The sequence below is a fragment of the Sprattus sprattus genome, assembly GCF_963457725.1.
Source record: "Sprattus sprattus genome assembly, chromosome: 5".
In the NCBI taxonomy this organism is placed as follows: Eukaryota; Metazoa; Chordata; class Actinopteri; order Clupeiformes; family Clupeidae; genus Sprattus; species Sprattus sprattus.
In genome coordinates, this window is record NC_137924.1 from 22,901,068 (window position 1) to 22,913,762 (window position 12,695).

Here is a 12,695-nt window from a genome sequence, read left to right on the forward strand (position 1 = left end):
CAATCACCTCACTGAGGTCCTGAGAGTACGTCCAAGCCATCGGTCATCACCACAGCTCCCCTCCCCCACCCCCCCAATGCATCACATTAAACACAGGCAACAGGGCTGACACCTGTTCAGACCAATACCAAAGCACTACCCCAATCTCAAGAAGCCACTAGTCTGGTCCCAGCCTGGCGTTGGCACAGCGTCTTGTTAGATCTTCCTTTTCGCCTAACGTTCCCACATTCTGCAGAGCATCTGCGTGACTTAAGAAGCAGCTAGCGTAGAGCTGATCAAAGTCCAGATGCTACATTTACCAGTCTAGGCTTTGGTGGTGGTCGGCCAGCACATGCCCCCTCCCCCCCCCCCCCCTTCTCCAGTGAAGCTCAACTGCATAAAAGTAGGCAGACCAGAATCTGTCAGAGTGTCCCTGAATAGTTCTTTACGTGGTAAAACAAACGTACACTGAGATTATCAGGGAGATACGGAAGGGGGTCTTAGAGCAATACAACAGACTAGTTGGAGAGCAGCAACAGAAGCATGGGAGAGAATCCGCCACATTGCCCACAGCGCAGAACCTGTAGTTGCACCAGTGCCTCCAGACGGCAGTTGGGGTGCAATGGGATACGAGTCAGCATGGCGTGGCATACAAACATCCCTTCCTCCATACTCTAAGGGGGGAGGTCTGAGCAAGTAACCATCAAACTGTCCCTAAGCATTAGCCTGAAAGTCCTGCGAGTGTGCATGACTGTGTATATGTACGCCCCTCTGACAAAATAAAATAAAATATAAACCCAAAAGGTGAGTATATCTGTGGCACCAGAATGAGAGCAGCTGAAGGAGGGAGGGAGGGAGGAGGGAGAGAGGAGAGGGCCAGAGAGCTTCCTGAGACGTACTGAAGTACAGTGATCACAGCAGACACAAGGGAAAGGAGAACGTCTCCACCAATGCAGACAAGGTACAAAAACTCGAGCAACGCCCGGACAGCAGATAACGGGAGATAAAATCGGCTTTAGAAAATGAAAAACAAACAACATAAAACATTAAAATGTTTCCATAACATATACCAGTGTCATACTTTCCCTACCCATCAGCCCCACATATAAAGAGACAAAAAAAAGAAACAAAACAAACACAAAAGGCATGCACATACGTCAATCATTTTGTGGACACTGCAATTCTACAAACGGGTTAAGTGCTTTCATGTCATTTTCACTAAATTCATATTTTCAGGGATCTTTTTTTTCTTCTCAATCTCTCTAAAAATCAATCAAACATAAAATAACAATCACCACAATGATTAAAAAAGGAGAGGGATGGTCACATTATCAACAGCAGGGGGGAAGAAAAAAAAGCAGAAACAAAAAGATCTTAAAAAGGCAGAAATACTGGTTTATGAATGGCCTTTTCATCTTGGCATACTCAGATTTGTTGGAAAAAAAGAACTCTTACACCCCTGCAAGTGTTTAAAAGTCTTCACTGCCTAACATAGGTCATCTAAATGCTCCATAGTGTTTTGCTGTTTTAGTGCTGAGAATAAAAGTTTTATCGATCTGATGAGAGACTGAGGTATACCTTGTAGAAAGAGGTTGGTAATTATTTTCTGTTAAGAAATGCTTCAGAAAAAAAAAGCAAATCTTAAAAAAACTTTTGATTTCTGTGACATCTCACTCTCTCTGATATAGTTTATGTACAGCAGCAATACACTAGACATTCAGAAGCTGTTTCTTATTGGCATTGCAATAGTCATTCGTGAGAACACAAGATCAACTGATGCATTTAAAAACCAACATTACCCTTTTTTTATTATTCATACTGAAATGAAATGAACAGTGAGCTGATGCTCGTTGTCCTCTTCTCTTACTCTGTAAAGGACGTCATTGTTCCTTTCCACAAGGGACATCCGCGGAAGTTTGACTTTTTAAATACAGCCGTCCAGTCGTCAAGTAGTGAACAAGAGTGTCCATGCAGTGAGGGCTCCCCTTAAAGAGTTCGGCTCCGTGGACTTCCCCCAACTGTGTCCAAAGGACCCTAAAAAGAGTCGTTAGGCACACATGTAGCTATGCGGTAAGACCTGGAGTAGGCCTATGTCCTTTCAGTGAATAAACCACGTGACTGTCCTCCTGCCTGTATGTACAATCCAGGGTTGGGAGTGGGGTGGGTGGGGTTGGGGGACGCCACCAGTGCGTTCCTGGGTTCATTGGGTTTATCTGTGTCGTCTCTCTGTTTATTTATCACATCTTCTTTTCTCTTATAATTTCATTTTTTTTGCGTCCGTGTTTGTTTTTGTTTCTCAGGCAGCGCCTCCGGCTAGTCAGAGGCTAGATTCCTTTGGCGGGTAGTCCACGTTGGTGACCATGGTGACCACGGTGACAATCTCCTCGGGCGCGGTGACGTTGTTCAGCCGTTGCATCTGAACCACGCGCTCCTCCACGCAGCCTGCCGACAGCCGCGCTTCTGCCTCGTGGTCCCAGCACTCCTCGATGGTCTCGCACAGCATGACCAGACCCTGGAGGGGCAGAGAAAGAGAGAGTGAGGAGAGAAGCAACAGATGATCAAAAGGAGAGATTGAGAGTGGAGGGAGGAAGAGACAGATGCACAGCCAGACAGATGGATGAGAAAGAGTAGAGAAATGTAAACTGACAGAGTGAAAATAAAAAGGGAGTAAAGAGCCCAAGAGAGAGAGAGACAGAATAATGCAGGCGTGTCACCTGACAACTTACTCTTGACAGTCCCAAAAACTCAAGAAAAACACTGGAATACAGAATAATTGCTCGCTGAACACCATCTCCCGTTTCTCCCAGAGTTGTGTAGACTAAATGATACGACTGTGCCACATAAATCCACACTGACACCTCCTCTATGTCCCAGCATGGTCCGTATAATTAGAAGTGTGAATGAAATGAGCCCGTCGGGCCCAGAGCTGAAACACCTGGCTGCCACCGCTGGAGCCCACTGAAGCAGCTGGAACGACCTTCAATGGTCTAATTAACGACGCTTTCCTCCAGTCACTTCTCGTACTATTTTAGGTCGCAAACTTAAATAAAAAAGTTTATAAAAAAGTTTAAATGCTATACCTATGCTGTATATGCTTGACACCGATTTTGAAGTGCCTGGACAAAAGGCCTTGTTTGTGGAAAGGCTGAGTAACAGCAGGAGGTGGCAGGGACAATACTGGAGGAGTTATGATTAATGATTAATCACTCTATAAAAAGCAAGTTGTGCAAACCCCACTCCTTTATTCCATCTTAATATATGAACCCTAATCTTGGGCGAGCTGTGTGTGTCTGAAGGCCTGCTGGCTCTGTCGCGTCCAGTTCCAGTGTGTGAGTGTGAGTGTGTGAGTGTGTGTGTGTGTGTGTTCAGGGGCTGGGGCTCACCGGGTGTTTCTGCCAGCACTCCCTGAGGGTGGGCCTTAGCTTCTTGTGCACCACCACCTCCTGCATGTCCTCCAGCGAGGGGTGCTGGCCCACCTCCTCCTCGAAGGGCAGCATGTACTCGTCTACTGGGCCTGAGGAGTGAACACAGAACACACAAGAGACTTTAGACGGCTAGGAGACAAATACAGATTAAGACAGTCAGCATTAAGCAATCTTTTTATCCAAATTTGTTGTATAAAATGTATAAATGTATAAAACCATCATTCATGAATCTGCACCCTGTGCTCCAGTGTTCTTGCTGATGATAAACCAATAAAAAAAACAACGAACCACTTATAATTGGTTTATGAATAGGCCGTTACAAAACACTGTCAGACTCAGCACACACACATATACACACACACACACACACAACTGTATTGTTTACTTAATTTGACACAACCAAGGTCGAGACTAGTCACCCAGATGATTTGCTTATACAATGTAATTTTGTCTGAAATCTTTTCATTGAGAACATTTTGCTTTTGCTTTTTAAAAATAGTTGATATTTACTGTTTATTAAGTGGATTTTGGAGTAAATCCATATCACATTCGGAGGGCAGCATGAGCGCTAGGGGGCGCCAAATTCATGTTTTCTGCGCTGCTTGAACCACACAGAATTCGAAATCATTACTGCCATCACCAAACAAACACTAAGGGTTGAGTTGTGAGACATAGACCCTCTGTGCTCAGAACAACACATTCTTTGAATTGGATGGTTGCATCTTTATACAACACATTCACTTGCCAAGTTTTGTGTGGGTAAAAACTCTTGTGGAAGCAGCCCTTTGTGCATATAACCTTAGTGTGGACAAAAACAAATAACCCATCAGTGGGGATCAGAGAAGGTCGTCACACATGACGACCCTCACCACAACATCCCCTCTCCCCATATGGCATGGAGTGGCTCCATCAATGCCAGACAGTAATAATCAATGGCAGAGACCCTGGGCAAAGTCACAGGCAGTGAGCGGGCTGAAAAGGCTGGCCCTGTAGCAGGTCGGAGGCCAGTTCAGGGTATTTTACCCCCAGGACACGAAACATGTATGACCTCACATCAGTGGGGGGAAAAAAAGACCTAAAGCCCTAAATGGCCTAATCTGATGGACGCAACTTCCCGGCATTGGATTGTTGTTCTCTCATAACAAAGCTGTATTACGACAGCCGGGGTCAAACTGCATGGAATTATTACAGACTGGAATTTAAATTATAAACCAGTGAATGCCAGTGTCAAGACTCTTTGAGAGAAGTAACTCCCCATACAAACATCTATCTGTTCACATGATTTCAACCTTCCTCTGCGACCTACATGAAGAAACCCAACCTCATCCTGTACTGTAAACAAATAATTTCCCTTTCAAAAACACCACATCCGATCCAAGATTACTAACTACTGCAATGACACAGAAATCAGCGTGATCAGCTTTTTAAGGGTCTCCAACTGGAAATTTTGTTTCTAGAACCATCACTTCTCATCACTTTATTTCTAGAACCTCTCATCACCTACACATGCTTTAGTTAGCAGGCCTGGACCTTGCTTTAGGGTGTCCATGTCACAGGATGTCTTACCGTCAGCAGCCGTGCAGCGTGCAGCGAGCTCCCACAGCACCAGGCCTACGGCGTACATGTCTATCCTCAGGAAAGAGTCCCGCTGGAAGTTTATGGCGCCCTCCAGTGCCTCTGGTGCCATGTACCGCCGCGTCCCCACCTTTAGACCAGAAAGGTCAGAAGTCAGATTTAGGGTTAGAGGCTCAAGGGTTTACAATACATCCATTGCCACACAAGCCAGGAGTGCCACTTCAGACAATGAGCCAAGCCTCAGTGTTCCTTTCACGCCTTCCAAGCGTTAGTAAGTATCTGGACTGGTTCACTGCTCCTAAGAGCTCTGTGAGTACCCACCTGCCCGTGTGTGTCTCCAGCTGACTTGCCAGTATCGAACTTCAGGGCCAGGCCAAAGTCTGCAATGCAGGCGCTCAGGTTGGACTTGATCAGCACGTTCTTGCTCTTGATGTCTCTGTGTGTGTTTGTGTGGGGGGGGGGGACAGAGGGATATGAAAGGGATACAGAGGCATGTTAAAGACAATTAGGCTTAGAGATTTGAGCCATGTGAGCCTTTTAAGGCAAAGGCATTAAAGTGCAGCTACTGATGAGAGAAACAGCAGAAACAGCCTGAGCGCTACTTAAGTGCAAGGTCTTGGCTATGAAAACAATGTCAGGAAATGTCTTAGTTCCACCAATGTGCATTACTTTAGCACTCCATCTATAAGTGTTCTGTAAATAGAATGTTCTTTTAATATTCTTCATTTTACTAAAAATAAATCTAATTCTAATTTCAAGCGTCTCTAACCAAAGCTCTGTAATACTATCAACATTCTACACTGTTGTGTCCAAACACCCCTGTATGCAATATTGGTATAACTTGTACTTTGTAAGTTAACAATGCTTTATATCTTTAACCTCCTGTCAATCATAAATGTTGAAAAAATATTCTCTTAAATCTAAAAGGTAAAGTGATGCAGCAGCAGCCGCCTGATTGTGACTAGGGACAAGTGATGTGGGACTGACCGGTGGGCGATGGCGGGCTTGTGGCCATCTCTCAGGCCAGGAATGTCAGCATGCAAGTAGGCCAGCCCACGAGCCATGGTCTGGGCAATATGGCACAACTCGCTCCAGGACACCACGTTGGCCTTCAGGAAGTCAGTCAGAGAACCCTGTGCAACAAGAAGGTGCATGCAGATTAATACAAATCACAATGTCACAGGATAACACTAAACCAAAAAATTAAATACTAACAAAGTTTTCTTGTGTAAAGGCATATTATCATTCCTCAGCTGATCACTCTCACAGTAAAGCTAGGAGGAATGTATATTAATGATGGTTGGAGTGTTATTTTTTTCACCACTAGGGGGCAGAAACTTGCACTGTGGCACAGGTTGTGTGAGGCCCTCCTGTGGGGAACGAGCTTGCACAAGGTAAAAGGTCATTGTTCTCACTGCCAGCCGTACAACTGACTTGAAATACAGCGCCCCAACTTAAAAGGCCCTTGCAGTAGCAGTAGAGCCTGGTTAGGCAAGGTATGTTGCTAAATCCCAGTTAGGGCAACTTAACCATAAGTATATCCCATAGGTTTGTACAACTAAAGTGGCCACTGAACTAACAATATATTGGATTTTTGTTGGGTCCGGTCTTCTGTAAATATTTTCCAGTACTTCCACTGGCAAATTACATATTAAAGCACTCCTAAAGCCATAAATGTCTACAGTGGCAGGAGGGGTCAAAGTTCAGCGGGAAGTGAAACTGGGAGGGACAGTCATAATCCACTGGCAGACACATTTTCCATTAGACTCCCCCATGGGCCCAAAACTCGTTAAAGCCACAGGATAAATATACGGCAGGATGGCTCTTCCTTGCTTTAACCTACACTTAAACTGCTTTGGTTACTTTCACGTAAGTTACTTAGGTTTGTGTATTATGCCCTGTCTCACTTGATAATGGCCCTAATTGCATTCTCCACAGGCCTTATGACTTCCATCGGTCAGGTGATACGAGTTGGGATGGGGGCAGAACGACCAGCGAGGCTCCCACTGTAGCCTTGTGAAACGGCGGCCAAATTCAATTACACTGAAATGAGCCTCACTCAAAGTAATTGAATGAGTAAAACCAACAGGGTAAGATGGGAGCCGAGCCACAGGGAAGGTCAAAAGGCTTCGCTTCTCACCCGTCCACAGCTGTCTCAGACGTGGAAAGGGACAGGGAGAAGTCAGGAAACTGTAGGGGGGGGGGGGGGGGACCTCCGATGCTTGTAGGAGTGAGAGAGAGAGATAGAGCGAGAGAGAGAGAGAGAGAGAGAGACGCACCTTATCGTGGTACGCGGTGATCAGCCACAGTTCAATGTCCAGGTTGTTGCCTCTCTTCTCGGCTCCTATGAAGTGCAGGAGGTTCTCGTGCCTCATGCCAGGCAGGGTAAAGACCTCAAACTCGTTCTGCCACGACTGCTTGTCCTAGTGAAAGAAAGTGCACGCAACCGGGACATTTAACGCGTCATGCAAAATAAAGACAATGTAGACACAAAATCGATTATAATTATTGGTTTGATAAAATTCATATTAAATGGAGAGTCATAATGATTAAATCTACACAACAAACACTCAAATGTTGTCAACAAAACAGGGAGAGACAGGTTAACATTCACCAAGATATAAAAATATTACAGTAGATTACGGCCAAGGTGCATGACAACACAAATGTAAGCTCATTTAGAATTTGTGCCAATTCATATGGAGGCTGTGAAGAGGCTGAGTAATTAGCCCAGTAATTGTGCTAGTGGATTAGCCTGGCAGGCTTAGCGCTGCAGCTTTGGAGCCCGTGACCTGTGAGGACGGCCTCCCTACCTGAATGGGAAAGATCTTTACGGCTACGTAATCGCTGAGCAACTGAGCCTTCCACACACAGCCGAAGCGCCCCCTGGCTTTGATTTCAATCAACTGCAGCGGCTTCTGCCCCAGGATGGGGGAAGGGGGCATGGGTCCGGGGTCCTAGATGAGCGTTAGAGAAAGAGAGAGAGAGAGAGGGAGGGAGAAAAATAGAGAAATTAAGGGGTGGTTCTCAGTGACGTAGGTCTGTGGCCATCTTGGTACACAATCTGCAGAGAGAGAGCTATGGCTAAAGCTGCCATCACTGGCGCAGTGTGGTGAGGGCCTTCCTTTAAGCCAAGAGAGAAGGGGAGCGATGTGGAGCTGGGGGGCGGGGTATTTTCACTGGTGCTGAGCTTCATAAAGCTCTGACAGAAGGGGCTTATGGGAGTTGAAGTCCTGAGCTTGTTAAATATAATCCATAACTACTGCCTGTGGACTACAGGGTGGATAGAGGCTGACCTAGTTTGGAGGCAAGAGCTGGCTGGCTGAAAGAGGGAGGCGGGGGGGGGGGTGGGGTATGGCGAGGGGGCTTTTACAGCACTGGGATCATTGGGGGAGAGTGCAACACTAGCACACTGCTGACCACTGTACATAGCGCTGGCACGGAGCACAACGACGACCTTTCCCGAGCGTCCGCCTCGTTAGGCAGCCATTGTGTCTTTGACCCCGCGCTCGTTGGCCACAGCGTACGAATACGACCCTGAACACACACCTACTCTGACCTTTTCCTATCAATTCCTTTTTTTTCCATCAGCAAAATAACAATGGGAGGGCTTCCTAATCCCGCTGGGGCAGTTTCACTCCCTTTTCAAACCAAGCAAAATCCCTGCTTTAGAGCTCTGCTTCAGGCAGGACCTGGAGTGCTGGCAGACTTCAGATACCACTCTATGCACCCTTTGCAGAGATTTCTAAAAAGGATGGTTCGCTATACATCACAGACTCTGTTAGGCATGTAGGGCTTCCAGAAGAAGCTGCTGTAACGGGGGCTGTTTGTGCATCAATTAGGCGAACGAGCTGCCACGGTTTCAATGCCAAACAGTGGAGGTGGTCGTTAATGGCTACCACCCAAGACCAAGCTCTGCTGGTGTGTGTGTGTGTGTCTGTGCATGTTTGAGTGACTGCTCCAAAGGAATGAGCAATGAAATACAGAGAAAAAAGGAGTAAATGAACAACAGTGAGTGAACAGAGGGAAAGTGAGAGAAACAGACAAAAAAGAGAGAAAAACAGAAGAGAGAGAGAGAGAGAGAGAGAGAGAGAGAGAGAGAGAGAGAGAGAGAGAGAGAGAGAGAGAGAGAGAGGGGGAGAGAGAAAAGAGAGGTACAGAAGTACATGTGAGGGCAAAACATCCATCATGCTATGTTGGAACGCCCACCTAGGAGAGCGCAATGAGGGAATATTTGTGAAATTGCACTGTGCAGTTGAACAGCAGCTACCCTCAGGACAGCATCATGGGAGGAGAGTGAGTGAGATAGAGTGAGTGAGAGTGAGAGAGCGAGGTTGGTTGCAGAGCCTGAGGGAGAAGCACAGAAATACCAACCTACACCCACCATCCATCGTTCCCACTATCCCCCCCCCCCCCACACACACACACACACACACACACACACACACACACACACTCACTCAATCACTTACACACACGCTCGCTCACTCACTCAATCACACACACACTCTTTTTCTGTGACACACACATCAATACACACACATTCTCTCCCTCACCATCACTATTCTAGGTCATGTTTACTTTTCCATTTACCTGAGTGGTCGTCATTAGGCAGTTGTAAAATTTGGCAACAATAGGTTTTTATTGGGGAGCTGTCCCTATGGGCTATTGACGTATGGAGTCAGGTTTATGAGGTATTCTGCTTTTTGTGGAAATGGGGAACCTACTAACAGGTAATTTAATAGGACTAGGTTTCTGCTTTAGGCCCAGCATATAGTCAGCACAGCAACACTATGCTCTGAAAAAATGGTGTTCACAGACTCTTGGGGGGGTGTGTGTGTGTGTGTGTGTGTGTGTGTGAGAGAGAGAGATTGTGTGTGTGTCTAGGTGTGAAGTAGAGAGGAAGAAAGACAGAGGGGGTCCATTCTATTCCTGATGTGTGCTTTACCAGTAGCAGTGGTGCTCCAGTTAACACTGTGCCAGTGCCGCAGAGACACAAATCTGTGTCCTCATACTGGCGCCTACTGCTGTTGCCAGTGCATTCAAACATGCTCTCTCCGTGTCCTCATACTGACCCCAGTGCATTCAAACATGCTCTCGCAGTGTCCTCATACTGCTGCCAGTGCATTCAAACATGCTCCCTCAGTCGCCCCTGACAGTGCGCATCTCCATTTGCCCCCCTCACTCTGACACTTTGAACTCTGCCCACTAAACACTCCATGAGAAATGTGAATTAAACCAGTCCATCAAGTTAAGCAGACTTACAATTCTCACTCCATCACACACACACACACGCACACGCACACACGCACACACGATCAGTTGACTGTGGAATGTGGTCGTAAATGACATTTGTTATCACTCAGTAGGCGAAATGTTGCCTAACAGCAGGCCTCATACATCTTACACTGCGGCACCCCTGCATTCATTCCACCCATAATATACTTCACATTTAGTGAGGGTGAGGAAGCCATCTTTGCATTGCATTCACCACATGCTCCGGGACGTGCACTGAATCCTTCCCTCACGAGAGCATGCACTTCAATCCTGGCCCCTGGGCCTAAACATCCCAATAAGAACAAAGGATTTTACACTTATCCGTGCAAAGAAAAAAAAAAGAAAAAAACAACATCCTCTGTATCCAAACCATCACAAAAGTGAGAAATCAATGTGTGGGGTGGTGGCTTTTTTTTTGCCTCTAGCTTAGAGGCTTGTTTTGTGAAAAAAAAAAGGGTGACGAAAGAAAATGAAAGACTTACCAAAGGATAAAAAATAGAGAATAAATAACTGATGGGTACAAGCAGAGTCTTACCTCTATCATGATATGAAAGGCGTGCTAATCCAGGAAAGAAAGGCAGAAACAAAGACATTACTGGTTTTCATTCGAGGTGCTTAATCAGAAGATGTTAGCCTAAATGGGACACCAGGTGTGTGTGTGTGTGTGTGTGTGTGTGTGTGTGTGAGCATGTATTTTTTTTCCCCAGTGTTCATCTGTCAAGGCTGTTGGATCAACTCTGCCTCGCACGTTCCCACTACTCCACCATGTCTGCCCCTTGTGGGTTCAGCGAGTGAGGTAACCAGAGCCCTCGGCGATGGCCTTGACAACATCAAGAATTTGCTCTCTACCCGTGACGCTTTAGCAGAGGATGTCATTCACTCCTAATGCTTCTACCCAGTTGAAGCATCCTGTACCGGAGATAGGTTTGTCCTCTACGAGACTATAGTCTACATGACAACAGTCATGGACAACAGTTGGATCTCAAATTTTACATGACATGTTCATGATCATAACATCCCTTTGAGAACATGACTAGTCCTTTCCTCCCAAGTCGATTACACTGTGCTACAGTCACTGCAGAGATACGGCTCCCGACTGTAACATACCTCGACCATGAAATGAAGAGCCGAGGGAAGAGGCGGACTGCAGGGGGACGTTTACAAGACCTGCAGGATTTCACACGTAAAGAAACAGCAACTATCCAGAATGCAATGAAAGTAAGCAATGAAACTCTGAGACCTATCGCAATACTGACCTTGGCACCTTCAAGAGCCTGAGTTACATTAGGCACACTCAGTGGTTTATGTAGCTCCGAGTGGCTGCCCGACTGAGCTTTTCACCTAGGCGGTTTTCAAAAGGCAAAGAGTCGAAAACAACTGGCCCAAGTCCTCACTGTGGAGTGAACCATTTAATGCGGTTAAAAGGCCAGACTAGGCACTAGATTTCCCTCCATCTATTTTTTCTGTCTTTACCGTCTTACTCCCACTCTCTGATTGTCCTAGTCATCAACACTAAGAGGGTATTTATGATTCTACAGCAGTAAGTTCTTGTTGACTGTTTTTGTTGATTTGATTGGACGAGACATTTCATGGGTGCTGGAATACTAAATGAATGCACTGGGGCATTTTAATAACTAACTGCATTGCTCCACTTTGCATGTTTTATTATAGGTTAGATTACAGTATTGACTTTGAGACAAGCAACACATCGAGTTTGAATATCTGATGATATTATTTGTTCTGAACTTTAAAAACTGCCTAGAACATGTTTGTGTTGCTATGCAACACATTAGATTTTTCCTTTTCATGTTTGTTTGGACAAATTAATGACAACAAAACTCTGAGAAGCAACAATGCTGTTGCTTACAGTTCTGTTGTACCAAAGCAGAGATGTTCTGCCATCGTACTGTACAAATCTGTGATTTTCTTCTGTGGCCATGCCTACTTCACAGCGCAAGCAGATCGCGGGGCCCCATCATGGCCTCGTGTAAATGCCTTTAACAAGCGCGGTGACTCATCCATCAACAGAAACAAAGTGTGAAACGTGAGAAGTTCAAACACCGCTGAAGTTCTCCCAGGTCCTGTGGCAACACAACGCCATGACCCCGATGCACCCAGTCGAAATTCAAAAGAAGAATGACAGACACTTTACATGAGCGATGAGATAATACTGAAGCTATTTTTGCTTCATACAAAAAGAGAGGGGAAAAAACTGTTCTTTTTGGCAACAGTGACACAGCAAGTCAAAGGATCCTGCCAGACAGCTGACCGTCATTTCAAAACGGGGTGTTAAACAAGCCACAATTCACTTTGTGATTTAAGGTTTTATTATCTACGCACTTATTTTGATTAAGAGGCAAGCACTCACTGAGCAAATAGGCAAGGTGTTTGAATGGAGTCTTTCCTCATTTTACTACTACCGTGGCCTCTCGCACACGC

General features: G+C 45.8%; 1 protein-coding gene across 2 annotated transcripts in view; it reads right to left on the reverse strand.

The window, feature by feature from the left end:
- Positions 1–366: 366 nt before the first annotated feature.
- Positions 367–12,695, reverse strand: part of acvr2aa (activin A receptor type 2Aa) — a 34,192-nt gene continuing 21,863 nt past the window's right edge. For both annotated transcript variants that reach the window (XM_080838960.1, XM_080838959.1), the window contains exons 5-11: positions 7,793–7,936; positions 7,259–7,402; positions 5,967–6,112; positions 5,301–5,415; positions 4,971–5,109; positions 3,363–3,493; positions 367–2,491 (exon numbers count right to left, since the gene is read on the reverse strand). In XM_080838960.1, coding sequence (XP_080695086.1) covers positions 2,297–2,491; positions 3,363–3,493; positions 4,971–5,109; positions 5,301–5,415; positions 5,967–6,112; positions 7,259–7,402; positions 7,793–7,936 — 1,014 coding nt within the window. In that variant the 3' untranslated portion in view covers positions 367–2,296. The remainder of the gene's footprint in view (positions 2,492–3,362; positions 3,494–4,970; positions 5,110–5,300; positions 5,416–5,966; positions 6,113–7,258; positions 7,403–7,792; positions 7,937–12,695) is intronic.